The sequence below is a fragment of the Carassius carassius genome, chromosome 48 (assembly GCF_963082965.1).
Source record: "Carassius carassius chromosome 48, fCarCar2.1, whole genome shotgun sequence".
NCBI lineage: Eukaryota > Metazoa > Chordata > Actinopteri > Cypriniformes > Cyprinidae > Carassius > Carassius carassius.
In genome coordinates this window covers 21,129,493-21,152,389 of record NC_081802.1, presented here as the reverse complement: position 1 = coordinate 21,152,389, position 22,897 = coordinate 21,129,493, and the positions used below count along the sequence as shown (strand labels likewise).

The 22,897-nt window shown below is 40.1% G+C and overlaps 1 protein-coding gene across 1 annotated transcript in view; it reads right to left on the bottom strand.

Annotated features, from left to right (window-relative positions):
- LOC132131585 (serine/threonine-protein kinase MARK1-like) overlaps nt 1–22,897 on the bottom strand; it is a 51,133-nt gene that overhangs the window by 14,715 nt on the left and 13,521 nt on the right. Inside the window, exons 4-14 of the mRNA XM_059543648.1 lie at nt 14,931–14,979; nt 11,882–11,947; nt 11,723–11,793; nt 9,633–9,689; nt 9,289–9,525; nt 8,818–8,937; nt 6,268–6,367; nt 6,012–6,124; nt 5,532–5,685; nt 3,376–3,545; nt 3,180–3,277 (exon numbers count right to left, since the gene is read on the bottom strand). Coding sequence (XP_059399631.1) covers nt 3,180–3,277; nt 3,376–3,545; nt 5,532–5,685; nt 6,012–6,124; nt 6,268–6,367; nt 8,818–8,937; nt 9,289–9,525; nt 9,633–9,689; nt 11,723–11,793; nt 11,882–11,947; nt 14,931–14,979 — 1,235 coding nt within the window. The remainder of the gene's footprint in view (nt 1–3,179; nt 3,278–3,375; nt 3,546–5,531; nt 5,686–6,011; nt 6,125–6,267; nt 6,368–8,817; nt 8,938–9,288; nt 9,526–9,632; nt 9,690–11,722; nt 11,794–11,881; nt 11,948–14,930; nt 14,980–22,897) is intronic.

Genomic DNA, 22,897 nt, shown 5'->3' with positions numbered 1-22,897 from the left:
TTCAGTTGCTTTGACGCAATGTATTTTGTTTAAAGCGCTATATAAATAAAGGTGACATTGACATTGAGTGATTTATATACACGAGTAAAAGTACTTTAAAATCAATGCTAAATGTAACTGGAAGCCAGTGTAAGGACCTGAGGACTGGTGTGATATGCTCAGATTTTCTGGTTCTAGTCAGAATCCTGGCAGCAGCGTTCTGGATGAGCTGCAGCTGTCTAATGGTCTTTTTTGGGAAGGCCGGTGAGGAGCCCATTACAATAGTCCACCCTGCTGGTGATGAAGGCATGAACAAGTTTCTCCAAGTCTTGACTTGAAACAAAAGATCTAATTCTTGCAATGTTTTTTAAATGATAGTATGCTGATTTAGTTACTGCTTTGACATGACTATTGAAACTAAGGTCTGTCTCCAGAATCACACCAAGATTCCTGACTTGATTTTTAGTTGTTTGACCCCTAGAGTCAAGGTATGCATTTCACCTTGTGGATGTTTCATCTTTGTTTCCAAATGCAATGACTTCAGTTTTTTCCTTGTTTAATCCAACTGTTAATTTCATCAATGCACTGGTAGAGGGAGTCAATGGGGCTGTAATTATTTGGAGATAAGGCTAGGTAAATCTGGGTATCATCAGCATAGTGAAAGTGAAAAAAAAAAAGTGAAAGTGACGTGACATTCAGCCAAGTATGGTGACCCATACTCAGAATTTGTGCTCTGCATTTAACCCATCCGAAATGCACACACACAGAGCAGTGAACACACACACACACTGTGAGCACACACCCGGAGCAGTGGGCAGCCATTTATGCTGCGGCGCCCAGGGAGCAGTTGGGGGTTCAATGCCTTGCTCAAGGGCACCTAAGTCATGGTATTGAAGGTGGAGAGAGCACTGTACATGCACTCCCCCCACCCACAATTCCTGCCGGCCCGGGACTCGAACTCACAACCTTTCGATTGGGAGTCCGACTCTCTAACCATTAGGCCACGACTTCCCCTAGTTGTGATAGGCAATTTGGTTCTTTCTCATTATTTGACTTAGTGGAAGCATATACAGGCTAAACAAGAGCGGTGCAAAAATTGAGCCTTGTGGTACTCCACATGTCATGGACATCCACTTAGACTTATGCTCTCCTAGACTCACATAATAGCCTCTCCCTTCTAAGTATGACCTGAACCATTTGAGAAGCATCCCAGAAAGCCCGACCCAGTTTTCCAGCCTCTGTAGAAGTATGTTATGATCGACAGGGTCAAAAGCAGCACTCAGATCTGAGTCACAATTTAAGCAAATATCATTTATTACCATAATGAGTGCTGTCTCTGTGCTGTGATGCGGTCGGAAACCCGATTAAATTAAATTGTCCAGGTATCCATTTATTTATTTAGTATTTATATAGTTTTTACCTCTTGTACACAACCTCGTCCAACTGATCTGAGGGCGCGCGTGCTTCCTGTTGTCGTGTGACGTTTGCGCGTGCTTTGGCTTAGTCTGCGCAAGCGCGGAAAGCCCCGGAAGTTAGCTCTCGCACGTGTATGTACGCAAAGGAAGCAAAGGGAGATCCCATCAGACATGCCGCCAATTCCCCAACTAGATCACCAGTTTGATGACAGCCCCCCAAAGTGGACTGAGATCGACAACATAGTAAGGAAGGCAAGGGCAGCCTCTGCACCAGGACCAAAAGGAGTTCCTTACCGGTTGTATAAGAACACCCCAGGTGTCTTGAGGTTTCTGTGGAGGCTAATAAAGGTGACATGGAAGAAACAAAACATCCCAAAAGCATGGCGAAGAGCAGGGGGAGTAGTAATTCCCAAGGAGAAGGATGCCTCAAACATCGGCCAAATTTCGACAAATCAATCTACTGAATGTTGAAGGCAAGATCTTCTTTAGCATTGTTGCTCAAAGAATGAATACTTACTTTAAACCGAGCAACCTGATTGACACGTCGATACAGAAAGCCGGGGTACCAGGTTTCTCAGGATGCCTTGAACACACAAGCATGATGTGGCATCAAATACAATCTGCAAAAAGGGAAGGAAGAGACCTGCATGTTTTATTCCTCGATCTGGCCGATTCTTTTGGATCCGTCCCCCATTCAGTAATATGGGCAGCCTTCAATTTCTTTCATGTGCCTGAAACCATCACAAATCTGGCCAGAAACTACTTTAAAGATTTGAAATTCTGCTTAACAACCTCAGAATACACAACATCATGGCAAGCACTGGAAGTGGGTATCATAGCAGGGTGCACCATATCATCTCTCGCCTTCACCATGGCAATGGAAGTGATCATCAGGGCATCTAGATGGGTAGTCGGAGGGGAGCATCGGCAGGATGGAGAGCGGCTACCACCGATTCGTGCCTATATGGATGATATCACCACCTTAACCATCGCCTGTACCAAACGTCTGTTAGCGAAGCTTCACTTCAACATTACATGGGCAAGGATGAAGTTGAAACCCAGTAAATCCAGCATATCAATCATCAAAGGAAAGCTTACCGACCAGAGGTTCAACATCAATGAAACACCCATTCCATTGGTATCAGAGCAGCCTGTCAAGAGCTTAGGACGGTTGTACAATGCAAATCTCAAAGACGCAGAGCAGTGTGACCAATAGAGGGAAGAAACCATCAAAGGCCTTGATCAGTATTGATAAGATTTCACTTCCGGGAAAGTTGAAACTGTGGTGTCTGCAGTTTGGGTCCCCCGCTTAATGTGGCCTCTAACAGTGTACGAGTTTCCTATTTCCAAAGTTGAGAAGCTGGAGAGGACAGTCAGTGCATACATCAAGAAGTGGCTGGGACTTCCGCGCTGCCTCAGTAACATTGGGTTGTATGGAAACGGTGCACTGGAACTACTTATCGCTAGCCTCACCGAAGAATAAAAGTGCACCAAAGTGAGGCTGAGCATGACTCTGGCAGTCTCAAGATGCAGCCATACGAACAGGTCCTCCCAGACTGGCAACTGGGAGGAAGTGCTGATTACAAGGGATATTAACATCAAGTCCTATGAGCTGAACTACACACACATACATATTAAACATTCTCATGTTGTTAGCATTCGTTTTTCATTTTCGTTTCTGTTATGGCTCACACGTCTGATCTGGAAAGGACACTGAGAGCTCATGTCAGTGTTAGTGTTGGGCTATTGTGATGAGGTCTAGGCTGCGGTGAAGAGTCTGCTCACCTGCTGTCTTTGCCATTGGGTACGGCTGAGTACCGGTCTGTGCTGGATCTCTCACACACGTACGTATTTCTCCTCGTCACTCCTCCAGCAGCGCTGTTCTGCTCACACAAACACACATTATTATAGACTGAGAGTGTGAGCTAGTGTTAGTCACATGTATTTGTCATGTGATGTAGCGACTTGTGTGACCTCTCACCCCTGAAGCTGTGGAGGACTTCCTGCGTTCCTGGGCCACCAGAGGAGAGGCGGCTGTGCTTTCTTTAGAGCTGGAGGAGGGCAGCTTCCCCTCTTCCTTCTTCTCTCCCTCCACGCTGTTGGCCTGAGTGCGCTTGGTGTGAGAGATGGCTGGAGGTATGGACGGCGCCACTGCACAAAATCATGGAAATATTTAAGCTCAAAATCAAATAAATTAGCCCAAAAGATTTGGGTCCTTTTAAAAATATTGGAACGTTTTTAGAGCTTGATTTTTATTTCAAAGAAATGGACAGTGTTTGGAATAACGCCATTTAAAAGAACAGCGTTAGGTAACAACGTTATTTTTTCAGTAACGGGGTAACCTAACTAATTACTTTTCCCGTCGTTATAACGCCGTTAACATTACTGGACGTTAAATGCGGTGCGTTACTTTGCATTGATTTAATAAACTATGTAATCCGAACGCACCCCTGGCTCACACAGCGAGTGAGGAGGTGGGTTAATAACGAGATAAGTGATTATGATTGGCTAAGGTAGAGTCACGTGTTTCATGGTAGCCAATCAGAGCCAGTGTTTTTACACACGCGCCAGCGGCGACAAACACACACAGACACGCACGCGAGATTTGCAGCAGCAGAGATGGCGAGTCAGGAGCAATCCGATGAAAAGTTGCCATTTTCAAGGTGGAGATATAAGCACTAATTCAAATTCATTGTGGTCAAAGGCAAGAACGTGCATGTAATGTGTAAATGTAATATGTGACACACGCATCTACAAAGCTAGTGGCCAAAAACACTTTTCTTACAAAGATAATACTTGGAAGTGCAGGATAAAACTCTTGCTGTCTGTTGACGAGCAATAAATATTGAAAGTTATGTACGAAAACCTGTCTGTTCAACTCATTTTAACTGACTTGTGAAAACTGCTCCAAAAAAATAAAAAAAATAATTCTTTGACATATAGCAACTTTTTTTTTTTTTTTTTACAGTAACGCAAATAGTTACTTTCCCTGGTAACTAGTTACTTTTATTATAGAGTAATTCAGTTACTAACTCAGTTACTTTTTGGAACAAGTAGTGAGTAACTATAACTAATTACTTTTTTAAAGTAATGTTCCCAACAGTGGAAATGGATCACCCAAATATGTAAATTCTGTCATTTACTCATCTTCAGCTAATTTTAAACCTGTATGACTTTCTCTCTTCTGTGGAACAGCTGCAGGTTGTTTTGAGGAATGTTGGTAAACATGCAGTTCTGGGTTCTATTGAGTTCCATAGGATGAGGAAAAGGCTACGGAAGCCAATGGGATTTGAAACTTTGTTTATCAACATACTTCAAAATATAATCGTTTTACATTCCACAGAAACTCTGAAACAGTCATTAAATAAATAATTATTTTTTTTGCATTGATAGTTCAGTTTTTGACCTTGTTGTTCTTTGTTTCCTACGCACCTATCTACTACCGTCAGGTGTGCGGAGTTTAATTGTTAATACATTCCACAGAAGAAATAAAGTCGTACAGGTTTGGAAAAAGATGACAACTTTCATTGTAGATACAGTATACTATCCCCAGTGTTGCCAGGTCTGTGGTTTTCCAGTGAAATCGGGCTACTATTACACTAGTCTCATGTAGCCAGACCTGCAGACTGCCGGCTGAAGGTCTGGAATTCATGGCAGCTTTCTTCGGCCTTTCTTTTGACCGACATGTCAAACAACCAACCAATCAGTTTGTTTCGTTTGGGTGTGGAAATGTTGCCACAATAACAGAATTTTACATGTATTTTACCCCCTGACTGGAACAGGATTGGGTTGTGAAAACCTGGCAACCCTGACTATCCCTGTACATGGAAAGGTTTAAACTTCTTTACATTAAAATTATCTTACTGTGCCTTCATTTATTTTTTATACTTATTTATGTATTTATTGTTATACCTTTTACCCCTGATCTAGACCTCCTGAAACTAAGAAAATGTATAATAAAAACTTACTATATAATTTTTTATATTAAACCTATGCATGCCACATCCAAAATGAGCCAACAATTGTTTCTGAACATCAGCATCAGAAAATTAATTATTAGATAACTGATAACTAACTTTTTGAGTTAATCGAATGTATTTATTCAGAATGAATTGAAATGTTCAGTGTGTTTTGTACCGTGGTCGCTGAATCGGCGCTGTTTCTGCGTGCCTGAGATACTGCGCTGGACTTTGGAGTGTGCGGGTGACTGTGCAGAGCTGTTGTTCAGGTCACTGCTGGGTCGTGACCTTTGACACAGGTTTGTGGTGGACAGTGAATCACCTCCTTCAAACTAAAACAAGCGAACAAAACAAGATATTATAGTTAACTAAACCCAATTCATTTCAGCTAGCTACAAGGGCAAAATTTCTCTTTTTAAAGTACTTCAACTTGCAATAAAATAAAATAAAACAAATGATACTGCTAAAATGTACATGAAAACAACAAAATTACTAAAATTAACATGAAAACAAATATAACTGTAAAAAAATGTATTAATAAAACTAATGAAATATAATGATGGCAAAACAACACTGCACAGAATATACTGCATGAAGTGAATGTAGCATTAGTGATTATGACTGATGTTTTGATAGTTAATAAACATATATAACTTGCCTCTGGAGGTTTCCTGCCCAGCAGAAGATACGTGGCCATGACCTCATCATATTTCTGCCCTACTAACGCCTCTGTGATTTCATCTTTAGGGAAACCCATAGTGATCATCAGCTCTGCAAAAAACACACATACAGAATCTCTTTCTCGTACTTTTGGCCATGTAGTATGATATTGACAGACTTTCTTGAGTTTTAAACATTGATGCATCAATAGGAAATAAAGGAGTGAAACCCAGAAGGTCACGGAAGGTACAGACCTATTCGTTTTGTGTCACTGAAGTCAGCCTCGGGTTCTGTATACGGCTTCAGCTCCTCTTCATCATGACCTACATTCATCCAGCGGTCCTTCATGATTTGCTGAGAGACATTGACAGACATTAAATTACACATGTGCATATTAATGTATTAATTCACTATTCTTAATTGATCAATTAGCAGCAATATATATATAAACATACATATATGCACACACACATCGCTTCCTGTCTTTCTGTTCTCATTGCCATGAAGTTTGCACACAATGTGTATTTTACAGAAGTACATACTATGGTAAAAATTTTTCACATTCACATAATCTCCAACATTTCAACATCTCCAACAGATGATAACAGCTTTACACACAGATTTGTAATGAGAAGGATTTTCAAACCAGTTGTCACAGTTTTCTGCCAAATGAAGGGTTAAGGGTTTAAATCTTGCTAGTGAACAAATTTAACAATAAGCATTATAATTTTAGTCCTGTAGACTAGAATAATTAATTTACTTATTATGAAAAATCCACTTTTTCTCAAAGCAGGAGTACTTTTAAAAGCAATATATTTCTGTCTTAGTCTTAAAATGTTTTGCCCAAAATGGTTTGCCATATTTAACCTGTTGTATTGAAAATGGAATCAAATATTAATATTTGTGACCCTGGACCACAACACCTTGTGTTAAGTGTCAAATTTTCTAAATTGAGATTTAAACATCATCTGAAAGCTGAATAAATAAGTTATCAATTGCAAAAAAAAATCTAAATACTGAGAAAATAATCTTTAAAGTTGTCCAAATTGAGTTCTTAGCAATGCATATTACTAATCAAAAATTACATTTTGATATATTTACGGTAGGAAATTTACAATACATCTTCATGGAACTAGATATTTACTTAATATCTTAATGATCTTTGGCATTAAAAGAAATATCGATAATTTTGCCCCATACAATGTTTTTTTGGCTATTGCTACAAATATACCCCCCAGAGACTAAAGACTCCAGGGTCACATTTGTGAAGATGTTAGAAAATGGCAGTATTGGGACGCTACCACCAAAACATACACAGAAATGCTGCTGTGAACATTGAAAAAGACTAGCTACAGCACCGAGACATATATAATATCCTCCACAGCAGATCCAGACATGGGGTGTTGGGGAGGAGGAGGAGGAGGGTATCGAGGAACTGGTAACACTGAAACAGACTATTTAAATGTTGAGCAAGCAAGCTTATAAGCTTCAGATAAAACGTAGGTGAATCTGCTTGCAGCATTTGGTTAACACTGCGACTGCTAGAGGAATAATATAGAATACCTATCTAGAGTGTACTGAACTCATTTCTAAACAAGTTTCTTCAACTTTGTATGGTGCTTTTGTCCTTTTCAGTGTTTACTAGGGGTGTAACGGTACGCAAAAATCACGGTTCGGTGCGTACCTCGGTTTTAAAGTCACGGTTCGGTTCATTTTCGGTACAGTAAGGGAAAGAAATGCAAACATTAAACTGCAGGTTGTTTATTACTATAAACTTTTTTTAACAATTTGTTTACACTTTTTAAAATACTTTTTAATAAAATATATATAAAATAAAAAAAGAATAAGAAATAAAATACTGCTGCAAAGCTCTCCACTAAATAAAATACTCTCAGTCTCAAACCAATATCATATAATAAAATATAATGAAAAATATAAATAAATAACTATGATTACAGTGCAGCATTACCAATCCCAGCTTGTAGGCCTGCTCATATTTAAAAAAAAATATATAACTTTTCCAAAGTGTAAAGTGCAGCATGAACAGTTTCAGTTTTTAGACCTGCTCAGATTTCGTTATTGCGTTGGACCGATCTGAATTAAGAGCAAAGGTCTGTTTAAATGCCGTTTTTTTCCTAGTTGTAGTGATGTTCACACTCGCGTGATGCCTTTTGAAAACCTTAGGCCGGTGACACACTGGCATGTTGCACCTGTCAAACACCGTCAATACTGTTGACGGTGTCCTTTATCAGTAGGCTTTTATATTTATGCTCAACATGAAGTATAGATATTGTTGTAGTGAAGACAAGATCCTGGTCTGTCGGCGGTCTCCCTCTATGTCACCTACAGTAGCTGCAGTGCGCGAGCGCCGCGTCAGGCATGATTCTGGTGTGTAAAGACACAGAAAACGCGAAGCAGCCGTCACACAACTGACACGCAGCAGAAACGCCACGCTCACGCCACGCAGCCAGTGTGTCACCGGCTTAGAATCAGCTGCTGGGCGAGATTTGCGCTGAACGCGGAGACTTCCGCCACTTAATATGTTCGTTTGGAAACACGAAAATGTACCTATGTTCCGTGCACAAAATATTGCATTCGGTCATTCGGTACACACGTGCACCGTACCGAAAGCCCTGTACCGAAACGGTCCGGTACGAATACACGTACCGTTACACCCATAGTGTTTACAGTTGCCCTGTTCACAGTAAGCTTTGGTTGTATGGAAAAGAGCATTAAACTTCACATTTTGTATTTCAGAAAAGCATTAATTCAGACGGGTGGGTAAGTGTGCAGAGCAGTCTCACATCTAGACTTCCACGTTTGCCTGGATTAAGCACCAACAGCTTCTTAAGAAGGTTTTCACAGTCTGTGGACATGTAGAACGGTATACGATATTTCCCTCGCAAAACTCTCTCTCGCAGCTCCTGTGTGGACCAAGAGTGAGAGTGAGGACCAAACAATATTACTTCTTCACAAGCAAAAAATACACCAATTAGATAATTATTTGTTAACATTAAATCATATTTGTTTATTTGAAACAATGTAAAATGTCACTTTTGATCAATTTAATGTATATTTGTTTTATAAGAGTATTAATTTCTTTAATACTAATACTTTAATACTGATTTAATATTAATCTTACTGACCCCATTCTTTTGAATGGCTGTATTTAAATAAAAAAAGAGTGTGTACAGAACATTAAACATTTTTAAGATTTTTTTATTTCATTGCATGTGAATAGGCCTTAAGTGATTTTGAATATAACTAGAAATGACCTTCAAATTCTGTCCGTCAAAGGGAAGTGAGCCGCTGACAAGCGTGTAGAGGATGACCCCCAGACTCCAGACGTCCACCTCTGGCCCGTCGTACTTCTTCCCCTGGAAGAGCTCAGGAGCTGCGTATGGAGGACTGCCACAGAACGTGTCCAGCTTACTCCCAATGACGAACTCATTACTGAAACCGAAGTCTGCTATCTTTATATTCATGTCCGCATCTAGCAGCAAGTTTTCAGCCTTTACAGAGAGAGACACCCAAAGAAATGTACCAAAGTGGTCTGCATAGACATCAATGAAACACATCACTAAATGTTAGCAGATGGTAAACGGTGTGTGTGTCTCACCTTGAGATCCCTGTGGACTATTCTCTTCTGATGGCAGTACTGCACTGCAGACACGATCTGTAGTCACACACACACAGTCACATAATTACATCATTCCACAAGCCAGCTCTATTGATTATCTGCGAATAGAAGCTGAGAAAGTCGCCAAATTCACGACATGTTGTCATGTGCTAGACGGATATTTTAGCATGTGTGTGTGTCACTGTAGTTGAGAGAGAGACAGCCTGGGGTCTTATATTCTCACTAATCACCTCCTGCAGTGAGCTGTGCTGCAGCGATTGAAGTCCGGGGCTTTTACTGCCCTTCACTAGCGAAGCACCACAGACACTGGCCCATTAATTACTGCACCACAGCAGGGGGTTTAATTCCCCCCACACTGACGGTGAACTCTAACTAGTGTCTGTTCATTCACAGTTATCAGACGAACAGCTGATCAGAGGGAAGCCTGACAGACATCACCACTAGAGGGTGTGTGTGTGTGTGCTCCATACTAAACCCTATTCACATGAGTCAACATTCATTAAAGGTCAGAAGACAAGAAGATCCCCAGTGTATTTACTGATCATGACATGACTATTATAAATCTGTCTTTCTTTCATAAAAAGGTGTCATTTAATGTCAAATACTAAATCAGTTACAGCAAACATGTTTTATATAGATGTTTTTATTTTCCATTTCATCTTTTAAACCAAATCATTGTCAAGCAGAATGAACATGTCTAAGCCGATAAATACTGCCATCCATCCATCCATCCATCTTCTTCCGCTTATCCGGGGCCGGGTCGCGGGGGCAGCAGTCTAAGCAGAGAACCCCAGACTTCCCTCTCCCTAGACACTTCCTCCAGCTCTTCTGGGGGGACACCGAGGCGTTCCCAGGCCAGCCGGGAGACATAGTCTCTCCAGCGTGTCCTAGGTCTTCCCCGGGGTCTCCTCCCAGTGGGACGTGCCCGGAACACCTTCCCGGGAAGGCGTCCAGGAGGCATCCGGAACAGATGCCCGAGCCACCTCAGCTGACCCCTCTCGATGTGGAGGAGCAGCGGCTCTACTCTGAGCTCCTCCCGGGTGACTGAGCTTCTCACCCTATCTCTAAGGGAGCGCCCAGCCACCCTGCGGAGAAAGCTCATTTCGGCCGCCTGTATCCGGGATCTTGTACTTTCGGTCATGACCCAAAGCTCATGACCATTAATTCGATTAATTACATTTATTGCAGTATTTATCATATCTATGGTCATGATAAATACTGCAATAAATGTAATTAATCGAATTAATTGTATATAAACCAACAAATATGAGTAAATGTCAATATTTATTTAAGTACTAAAGGATCAAAAAGTATGTAAATTTATAGGCACAGACTTTGCCTAATATTTGACTCAAAGAAACAATGATTTTAATTCAAATTGTGAATTGTTTAATTAATTGTTTAAAAATATGTTATGTTTCAATGGATCAGAGATGTGCTAAAAGTACTTCCAGTATAACGCAGTTGTACTCCATGCTACAAAATTAAATACTGGTGTTTTTGGTTTATATATATTAACTAAAAACTAAAAAATGTAAATTAATATATTTGCATATTAATGCAAAAATGTACATACAATTATTTTATTACGTTTTCACTTTTGCCATTTTAAGTTAGAATGCCAGATCGACTACTGAAGGAAAAGATGAAAACCTAAATAAAACTGACACATAGAAAATACTTATTCGTGTTAAACTAGATTACGAAATAACCAATATTGTTTTATTTTATAAACATACCTCGTGATTTAATACTTGTATAATGATGTTGGATCGTTGATCAGATCAGTAAATGTGTATTTGCACAGCCATATTTGGTTGCACTGAAATGCATTGTGGGACAGAAGTAAATATCGATCTAAAAAACTAGCCCATTCGCTGTCAACAGCTGTTGTAAATATTACACTGGATTGTTCTCCCAGTTCGACAGTAACCTAATACAATCACTATTTAAAAGGTCAAATGACTTTGCTCTATTTTTGATCTCTAGTAACAATTTCCTCTGGATAGCTGATTTAAATCTCTGCAGACTTTCAATGCAGATGTGTGTAGAGTTTGTGCACGGCTCACCTGCCGAAACTTTGCTCTGGCTTCCTTTTCCTTCATCCTCCCATGAGCGACTAAGTAGTCAAACACTTCACCTGACACGAACAGAGACATTCAGAGATGTGACATGATGTGCACTGATAGTGATATTAAATATGTCTCTCACCTCTCCATCACACTCACCTCCACTTGCATACTCCATTATTAAATAAAGCGTCTTCTCTGTTTCAATGACTTCAAATAACTTAACTGGAAGAGAGAAACAGATTAAGAGAGCGATTCAATATCTTAAGATGAAAACTTAAATAAAAATGATTTTATTGACCTTAATATGATTTTAACAATGATTTAAAAATGCACTAGAAAAAAAGAAAACGTTTAATTTGACATTATTACAAAGTCTACTTAAGTGTGTTCAGAAGCATTCATGAAAGAGTATCTCTTTAAGTACACTTAAGTGGCTTAATAATATTATTTCTTTAATATAATGTTATCTGCAAATACAGTGTTTTAGAAATATACTTTTAAGTTTTAAAGTACACTGCAAGGGCACATTTAACAAATTGGACACTAGATTTTCAAACAATATGTAGCTAAAATAGTCTCAAAATGAACAAAATATGATTCACAAACGTACAATCATACTTGTGCATTCATTAATTGTGTTTTGCTTTTATAAAATGTATTTTGTCGATGTAAATGTAAATGTCGATGTAAAAATGTAAATGTTTTTGCAAATCAGATTTTGTAAATACATTCATTTTTGACACTGTTTTAGCCCCACAAAGCTGAGTGCTGGAGCTGTTTGAAATTAGGACAGATCTGATCTGTGCTTGTTTCTCTCAGGAACTCATCTATGGCATGGAGAAACACATCAGGGATGCTTATTGTGGAGATGTGCTAAAATACACATTACACGCACAGCTTCCTGTGTCTTTCCATTTCATAGTGTACTGTATGTGAAGAGCTTCTGTGATTCAGTTGACTGACTGCTCCCTGCATTCAGTCTTTAACGCAGTGTGTGTGTGTGTGTGTTCAGAAAAAAGAGAGAAAAAAAAAATGTCAGGGATAGGTGGGTAATCACAGCTTTTAGTCTGATTAATCTAAAATCCAGCTCAGTCTCAGCCAATCAGAAGCCAGCAATGACACGCATGCAGCCCCAGAAAGGGCACGCCAGAAACAGCCAGTCATGCTAATCGATACAGAACTGAAAACAGAGTCTTGTGCTGACAAAAAGGCACAAAAGAGCTGAGCTGGTCAGACATCAGCCATGCAGAGATAATCATGCTAAAGCAGCACGTCTGAATGACTCTCCCGTGATTCCCTTCCATTAAGAATATAAATAATCCAGTTAACATCTCATACAAATGGAGTGAGAGAAAAGAGAGGGTAAGTGCCATGTCACAGATGAAACCGAGCTGTGTATTAAAACAAGACATTAAGGAAGACATCACTTTCTGTTAGCAGGTCCTATTATGCTCTTTTACAAAGTCTTGATTTTGCTTTGGGGGTGTACTACAACAGGCTCTCATACTAGGTTGTTCGAAGAACACTTTATTTTTTACATGCATTATTAAAACACCTCTCTCCCCAGTCTGGCATGAACAGCTCGAATAGTTCCTGTATCAAATTAAGGCCCACCCTTCTGAAATATGACATGTGCTGTGATTGGTTATCTGGGCCAATGTGTGTTCAGATTAATTAGCTGGGCCAATGTGTAGCTGTGATTGGTTAGCTGGGCCAGTGTGTGTCCAGTGATTGGTTAGCTGGGCCAGTGTGTGTCCAGTGATTGGTTAGCTGGGCCAGTGTGTGTCCAGTGATTGGTTAGCTGGGCCAGTGTGTGTCCAGTGATTGGTTAGCAGGGCCAGTGTGTATCCAGTGATTGGTTAGCAGGGCCAGTGTGTATCCAGTGATTGGTTAGCAGGGCCAGTGTGTGTCCAGTGATTGGTTAGCAGGGCCAGTGTGTGTCCAGTGATTGGTTAGCAGGGCCAGTGTGTATCCAGTGATTGGTTAGCAGGGCCAGTGTGTGTCCAGTGATTGGTTAGCAGGGCCAGTGTGTATCCAGTGATTGGTTAGCAGGGCCAGTGTGTATCCAGTGATTGGTTAGCAGGGCCAGTGTGTGTCCAGTGATTGGTTAGCAGGGCCAGTGTGTGTCCAGTGATTGGTTAGCAGGGCCAGTGTGTATCCAGTGATTGGTTAGCAGGGCCAGTGTGTATCCAGTGATTGGTTAGCAGGGCCAGTGTGTGTCCAGTGATTGGTTAGCAGGGCCAGTGTGTGTCCAGTGATTGGTTAGCAGGGCCAGTGTGTATCCAGTGATTGGTTAGCAGGGCCAGTGTGTGTCCAGTGATTGGTTAGCAGGGCCAGTGTGTGTCCAGTGATTGGTTAGCAGGGCCAGTGTGTATCCAGTGATTGGTTAGCAGGGCCAGTGTGTATCCAGTGATTGGTTAGCAGGGCCAGTGTGTATCCAGTGATTGGTTAGCAGGGCCAGTGTGTGTCCAGTGATTGGTTAGCAGGGCCAGTGTGTGTCCAGTGATTGGTTAGCAGGGCCAGTGTGTATCCAGTGATTGGTTAGCAGGGCCAGTGTGTGTCCAGTGATTGGTTAGCTGGGCCAGTGTGTGTCCAGTGATTGGTTAGCAGGGCCAGTGTGTATCCAGTGATTGGTTAGCAGGGCCAGTGTGTGTCCAGTGATTGGTTAGCAGGGCCAGTGTGTGTCCAGTGATTGGTTAGCAGGGCCAATGTGTATCCAGTGATTGGTTAGCAGGGCCAGTGTGTATCCAGTGATTGGTTAGCTGGGCAGGTGTGTGCTGTGATTGGTTGGCTGGGCAGGTGTGTGCTGTGATTGGTTGGCTGGGCCAGTGTGTGCTGTGATTGGTTGGCTGGACCAGTGTGTGCTGTGATTGGTTGGCTGGACCAGTGTGTGCTGTGATTGGTTGGCTGGGCCAGTGTGTGCTGTGATTGGTTAGCAGGGCCAGTGTGTATCCAGTGATTGGTTGGCTGGGCCAGTGTGTGCCACTCAGTGCCTTGTTCGGGAAATGTCATGCACCTTACCATAGATGCCTACTGCGAGCTTCAGTGTAAATATTCAAATCAAATCAATTTGAGCGTGATTTAAACCTGGATGATTGTAACCACTCTAAATTCGTCTGCCTTGTGAAATTAGCGTGTCTCCGGCAGTGATAACATGATAAAGTCCAGAATGTGGAATAAGATAAATTTGAGCATGATGTCTTACCTATATTAGGATGATTTAACACTTTCATGATCCTCACTTCACGAAAGAGCTGTGGGTAAAAGTAGAACCAAACAGCATTAGAGAAAACATATATATCATTTTGCTTTAATGTATGATTACCTGCATATTCTGAATTGTGACATTTTGATATTTGACCAAAACTCTCCGTTTAGTCTCAGCCAATATCAAAAACTTACTATTGTACAATATAATTTTTAAGTAATAACTAGCTTTTTACCTTCAACAAATACAACAATATACTTCTTGTACCATCAGACTGTGACCGTATCACTGAATCAGTAACTCACTTCCAATTCACAAAGAAATGTTCAGTGTGATTCAGCAGGTTCATTGTAAAAATCACCTTGTTCATGAATCAGACATTACTGTTTTGTCTCTTTTGTCTGTTCGAGATAAAAAGGAATATGTTTTATAGTGAAATATAAGTACTTAAACACAGTTGTAAAAAAGTTTGTTACTGCCACACTGCAAAATGGCAAGAGCTTTGTTATAATGTTGAAGGCATCATGTTGCTACATGAGCGGTTTTTAGGAAAACCATGTAGCTTTGCCAAAGTTTGCAAGGCTCATGGCATTGATTCAGAAATATATTCAAGAGAAGCACTCAGCAGCAAGTAAATCAAATATTCATGAGCACATATACCACACGTCTCTCCTGGATATATCTGTTTTCACATTCACCCAGCTGTAAACATCGCATACAAAAAATACACTGTGGTTGGATGCTTTCCATGTCAATCAGAGTCGTTTCCAGTCTAAATGGGTGAAATAATCTGCAGTCAAATCTACAGTCAAAAACTAGCAGCACAGCAGCCTGAAGTGTCTCTCTGTCCTGAGAAGCTCCCGTACACACAGACGCTCTCCTCAGGGCTCCTCACCAATTCTCTCTTTTCAATCAAAACAACAGGAGGCCATTTTTTGTGAATGAGTGCCGCATGAATGAACAAGAGCATCCAGCCCTGCAGCATGTCGTCACACATCAAACTAGAGCTGCAACTAACAATTATTTTTTCTGTCGACTAATCTAACGATTATTTTTTTCGATTAGTCGACTACTCTAACGATTATTTTTATTAAAATAAATTATTAATCAAGTGTTCTTTTTTGATTAGCTAACGAATCCTTTGGATAACTTTACAAAAAAATATAAGCACAACTTCTAATATACAACCCGAATTCCGGAAAAGTTGGGACGTTTTTTAAATTTTAATAAAATGAAAACTAAAGGAATTTCAAATCACATGAGCCAATATTTTATTCACAATAGAACATAGATAACGTAGCAAATGTTTAAACTGAGAAATTTTACACTTTTTTCCACTTAATTAGCTCATTTAAAATTGAATGCCTGCTACAGGTCTCAAAAAAGTTGGCACGGGGGCAACAAATGGCTAAAAAAGCAAGCAGTTTTGAAAAGATTCAGCTGGGAGAACATCTAGTGATTAATTAAGTTAATTGATATCAGGTCTGTAACATGATTAGCTATAAAAGCTTTGTCTTAGAGAAGCAGAGTCTCTCAGAAGTAAAGATGGGCAGAGGCTCTCCAATCTGTGAAAGACTGCGTAAAAAATTTGTGGAAAACTTTAAAAACAATGTTCCTCAACGTCAAATTGCAAAGGCTTTGCAAATCTCATCATCTACAGCGCATAACATCAAAAGATTCAGAGAAACTGGAGAAATCTCTGTGCGTAAGGGACAAGGCCGGAGACCTTTATTGGATGCCCGTGGTCTTCGGGCTCTCAGACGACACTGCATCACTCATCGGCATGATTGTGTCAATGACATTACTAAATGGGCCCAGGAATACTTCCAGAAACCACTGTCGGTAAACACAATCCGCCGCACCATCAGCAGATGCCAACTAAAGCTCTATCTTGCAAAAAGGAAGCCATATGTGAACATGGTCCAGAAGCGCCGTCGTGTCCTGTGGGCCAAGGCTCATTTAAAATGGACTATTTCAAAGTGGAATAGTGTTTTATGGTCAGACGAGTCCAAATTTGACATTCTTGTTGGAAATCACGGACGCCGTGTCCTCCGGGCTAAAGAGGAGGGAGACCTTCCAGCATGTTATCAGCGTTCAGTTCAAAAGCCAGCATCTCTGATGGTATGGGGGTGCATAAGTGCATACGGTATGGGCAGCTTGCATGTTTTGGAAGGCTCTGTGAATGCTGAAAGGTATATAAAGGTTTTAGAGCAACATATGCTTCCCTCCAAACAACGTCTATTTCAGGGAAGGCCTTGTTTATTTCAGCAGGACAATGCAAAACCACATACTGCAGCTATAACAACAGCATGGCTTCGTCGTAGAAGAGTCCGGGTGCTAACCTGGCCTGCCTGCAGTCCAGATCGTTCACCTATAGAGAACATTTGGCGCATCATTAAACGAAAAATACGTCAAAGACAACCACGAACTCTTCAGCAGCTGGAAATCTATATAAGGCAAGAATGGGACCAAATTCCAACAGCAAAACTCCAGCAACTCATAGCCTCGATGCCCAGACGTCTTCAAACTGTTTTGAAAAGAAAAGGAGATGCTACACCATGGTAAACATGCCCCGTCCCAACTATTTTGAGACCTGTACAGTTGTCTGAAATGTCATGAAATGTTCTTTAGCATCAAAAACCTTAAAATGTAGTCAGGATTCTGCTATGGTTTATTTTCATAATAGGTAAACACAGGTCACAAGTTAACACGATCACATTTCCTTGATTCAGCAGCTGCACGATGTGACGCCGAGAGTCTTGTCTTGAATCCAGAGATTTGGAGCTGATTCGGTGTAGATCAGTAGCTAGGTGGTTCATGACTGTTGTCTCGCGGCGCGCCGTCTTTTAACGCTTGTTCAAAACCCGGGCCAACACAGACTTACTTTATTTTATTTTTTTTTTGTTTATCCTACTTACTTCAGCCGCTGATCATACCAATAACTTGTTATCCTTACAAGAATATCAGAATCATGCAATGAGCAAGTCTGCGTTTATTAGACACTTAATAATATCACATCAGTTTGTGCTTTTAGAAGCGCCGAATCTGCTGCGGTCGTTCCATCACATCTGCGGCAGAGACCTGAATCAGGAAGTTGGTCACCAGATAACATGGTAACCAGTTAAACCGTAACACTGGAGAGCGCCAGTATGTTTTCCTATTGTTTTTGTGATAGAATGCAACTTTCTCCATTCCCAGGAGCAGAAGCCGCCATTACGCGAGATGTAAACAGTGTGACGCGATGACATCGACGCGTCGTTGCAGCACTGCATCAAACTGAGACACGAGACTGGAACAGGAGATCAAAATATACGGATATATGATTTGTATTGAAGCGTGTTTCCACCACTGAAAAAAAAAAGTTATTGCGACTTTCTCACAATTCTTTTTTTTTTTTTTTTTTTTAAGAGTTGCGTAATATAAACGAAAATCTGCATATTATAAAATCAAATTTTGAGGGGGATAAAAAGACTGATATGTTCTTAGAATTGTGAGTTTATATAATACAATTCTGAAGATACAAACTCGCAATTGCAATAAAAAATAAGAATTGTGAGAAAGTCACAATAACCTTTTTTTATTATTCAGTGGCGGACACGGGCTTACATAAATTTGTATGATTGTTCTTTTATTGTAATAAACCTTTTAAATTAAATTAAATAAAAAAATTTAGCACTTATGCAAGTAATACCACATGTCCATTTATTTTTAATTAAGCCCGTAGGGGCTGATTAATTTGGGTCTTAATTCTAAAAACTTAGAATTCTCATTATTTCTCATGATTATTTTAATCGCCTTTACACTAAAGTTGCTAAAATTCAGTTTTTAATATCACATTCTTTGGCAATTAAGTAAATGTTTCAAATTTGTAAAATTTTTCTACAATTAATTAGGCCTATGTTTGATAATAGTGTCTGACATTCAGTACGTTTTTACTCTAAAGTGCCTTTTTTGCTTTTAAATTAAAATACGTAAAACGATCTGTAACCTATTTGTGCAAAACACCCACAGTGTCACATCAAGAATGGAAATGACCAGCGGCCGTCTGAAGGACAGCAGAGCCGGGAAGAACTGAGAAAGCTAGAGTGACCCTTCAGCTCCATCAACCACGGCCCAGAAACACCCAACAATACAGTCTGACAGATCAATCTATCTCACGACAAAGCCTTTGTTCTGTGGTGTGCCTCTTCAGGAGCGGCCCGTTTTCAGGCATCACAAACACATCTGTGTGGGAATCTCACTCTAGAAAACACCTCCATACAGAGACTCTGGAATTACACCACACATGCAAAACACACAAACATCAAATGGTCCAGCAAATTCTTCTTATTTTTTTATCTTACAAAATTATTTAAAAGTCAATCTCTATAAAAATGCAATAAAAATGTATAAATGTTGTTTGGAGTGGAAACTATTAGATATGTACTGTAGAAATTTCTGTACTGTAGTCAGTCATTAGCTGGTTTTAAATGCATCAAATGTCTGCCTCATTTGGACCTTTTTCTACAGTATATAGCAGGAAGTCACCACATGGATTTTAGTGTTGACAGCAATAGCCAAGCCAAACCCTATTTATCATTTGTTGATAACGCAGAAAAAAAAGAATAAAAAAATAGACAATATACATGTCCAAATAATTATAAATCAACATTTGATCGCAAATGAATCATTCCTTAATTTCAGCTAAATTGCAACCGTGTTTCTTGCAACAGTTATTCTTTGATCGATGTGATCACATTCTCAGCAGTCTGGGACATTATGATGAAGGAAGTAACTGTAGAATTAAAATAACTTGAGCAAAGCAGCACATATTATAGTGGTATTAACAAAACAAGTGAATTACTGTGTTCTCTAATCACCCTTTTCATTAGGTTTGTAAGAGATCTCATGAGCAGAGCAGAGATGTCTCTTTACGTGTGACCTCTGACCTCTGTCTGTCCTGTGGAATGTGTCGTCCCTGTCCTCTGAACATTTGGAGGCAAAAACAATAAAGGGAGAAAAGGGAAATCAAGAAGCTGTGCTTTTTTGGGCCAGTCTGCTAAGAATTAATAATCAGCTTCTATTTTACAACCATAATTCTAAAAACCACAGCAACATTCCAGTCACACACTGACAAGCGTGTCATTTCCTGTAGTGTGTGTGTGTGTGTGTTATGAAGACGTGATCACGAGCAGGCACGACGTGGCTGTTTCCTGTCACTGGTCCTCGAGGCTGAAAAAACCCACTCAGGACGGATTACACTGTAAAGTGAACATCACTATGACCAACTACATACTGTAACACTGCAACGATAAAAATACCATGAGAAATACTGAAAAACTGATTTCTGACATAACTGTCCAGCTCTAGATCAGTTAACACTACAGTTACAGTACTACTACTAAAGTTACAGTCGCATTTACAGTTATTTTGGCAAATTTTCAAAGGTGAAATCTAGTCATTTCAATAAGAATCCACAAGATCAGGAATTCTGTGAAAGATTTCTCATGCAGCTGAATTCATACTGTTGACCAAAAGGAAGCTGCCTGGTTTGAAAATGACTTTTGTTTGAGTTCTGATTATTACTCACTACACCTCTGACAATACAGTAGATGATGGACCTTTTCTCCTGCGATATTTCACCAAAATTGTGTAAATGTGCATTTCAGAATGCACAACTCGTAAAACCGTATGTGTGTTTGTGGTGTACAGTATATCTAATATTGTTATATATATGTGTGTAAGATTTAGAACTTTTGCATTTAAAATTGTGTGGTGTTTGGTAAAAACAAAATAACATGAATAAGGGTTTGAATTTCCGATTAATATAAAAAAAAAAATTACTTCAGGTTCCAAATAATATAAATTATACGTTATAACATTATAAGTAAATCTCAAAGAACATATTAAAATAATAAAAAAGGCACGCCATGACCCCTTCAAATGCCCATGATTCACAAATCTCTACACATCATAACCATTATTAGACAAGATTTAGTCTAATTTAATAATATTTTCAGCTACCAGTAAAAGTACACTAAGCCGTGTTTGAAAAATTATACCTGTTATTTTTCCCCTCCAAAATCAGCACAGAAAACACAAAGGTCATCAGACTGCGCCTATTATTCAAAATGGCGATTAAATGAGAATCCATTTAAGAAATCATCAAACGCTGGTTGAGAGAAGATGTGCTCGTATAAAAGCTCATAAAAGAACAATGGATGTGCAGTGCTCTCGGACATGCTTCAGTTAGCCACTAGCACTGAATCCTGATCGCTCTGAGCTGGGTGAGATTCCAGCAGAACCAGCATCTCCATCACTGAACCCTGATTCTGGATGAATCAGCACACTGGACCAGAACTCATGACGTCAGACCTTTATCAATATGGAAACATAACTGGAAGATCCTTGTTGGGGGAGGAGGTAAAACCACTGTATTTACAGACGAGTGTGTGTGTGTGTGTGTGTGTGTGTGTACACCTCACCATGAGGTCATTAATCTTGCTGTCGAAACATGAGGCAGAAGAGATCAGTGTTGGTTTCACTGAGAACCTCACTGTCCTTCTGTTCAAGCAAAGCTAATGTGAACATCAAACAAATAGTGGAGGACGGCCTCTTTAACATATTCAAATGACATGATAATTCTCAGTATGGAAATAAAACTTCCCTTTCATTCATTTGAAATATACAGGTGCTGGTCATATAATTAGAATATCATCAAAAAGTTTATTTCATTAATTCCATTCAAAAAGTGAAACTTGTGTATTATATTCACTCATTACACACAGAATGATATTTCAGATGTTTATTTCTTTTAATTTTGATGATTATAACTGACAATTAAGGAAAATCCCAAATTCAGTATCTCAGAAAATTAGAATAGTACTTAAGACCAAGACAAAGAAAGGATTTTTAGAAATCTTGGCCAACTAAAAAGTATGAAAATGAAAAGTATACGCATGTACAGCACTCAATACTTAGTTAGGGCTGCTTTTGCCTGAATTACTGCAGCAATGCGGCATGGCATGGAGTCGATCAGTCTGTGGCACTGCTCAGGTGTTATGAGAGCCCAGGCTGCTCTGATAGTGGCCTTCAGCTCTTCTGCATTCTTGGGTCTGGCATATCACATCTTCCTCTTCACAATGCCCCATAGATTTTCTATGGGGTTAAGGTCAGGCGAGTTTGCTGGCCAATTAAGAACAGGGATACCATGATCCTTAAACCAGGTACTGGTAGCTTTGGCACTGTGTGCAGGGGCCAAGTCCTGTTGGAAAATGAAATCTGCATCTCCATAAAGTTGGTCAGCAGCAGGAAGCAGGAAGTGCTCTAAAACTTCCCGGTATACGGCTGTGTTGACCTTGGACCTCAGAAAACACAGTGGACCAACACCAGCAGATGACATGGCACCCCAAACCATCACTGACTGTGGAAACTTTACACTGGATCTCAAGCAACGAGGATTGTGTGCCTCTCCTCTCTTCCTCCAGACTCTGGGACCCTGATTGACTTTCATCAGAGAACATAACTTTGGACCTCTCAGTAGCAGTCCAGTCCTTTTTAAAGCGAAACGCTTCTGACGCTGTGTGTTGTTCAAGAGTGGCTTGACACAAGGGATGCGACAGCTGAAACCCATGTCTTGCATACGTCTGTGTGTAGTGGTTCTTGAAGCACTGACTCCAGCTGCAGTCCACTCGTTGTGAATCTCCCCCACATTTTTTAATGAATGGGTTTTGTTTCACAATCCTCTCCAGGGTGCGGTTATCCCTATTTCTTGTACACTTTTTTTCTACCACATCTTTTCCTTCCCTTCGCCTCTCTATTAATGTGCTTGGACACAGAGCTCTGTGAACAGCCAGCCTCTTTTGCAATGACCTTTTGTGTCTTGTCCTCCTTGTGCAAGGTGTCAATGGTCGTCTTTTGGACAACTGTCAAGTCAGCAGTCTTCCCCATGATTGTGTAGCCTACAGAACTAGACTGAGAGACCA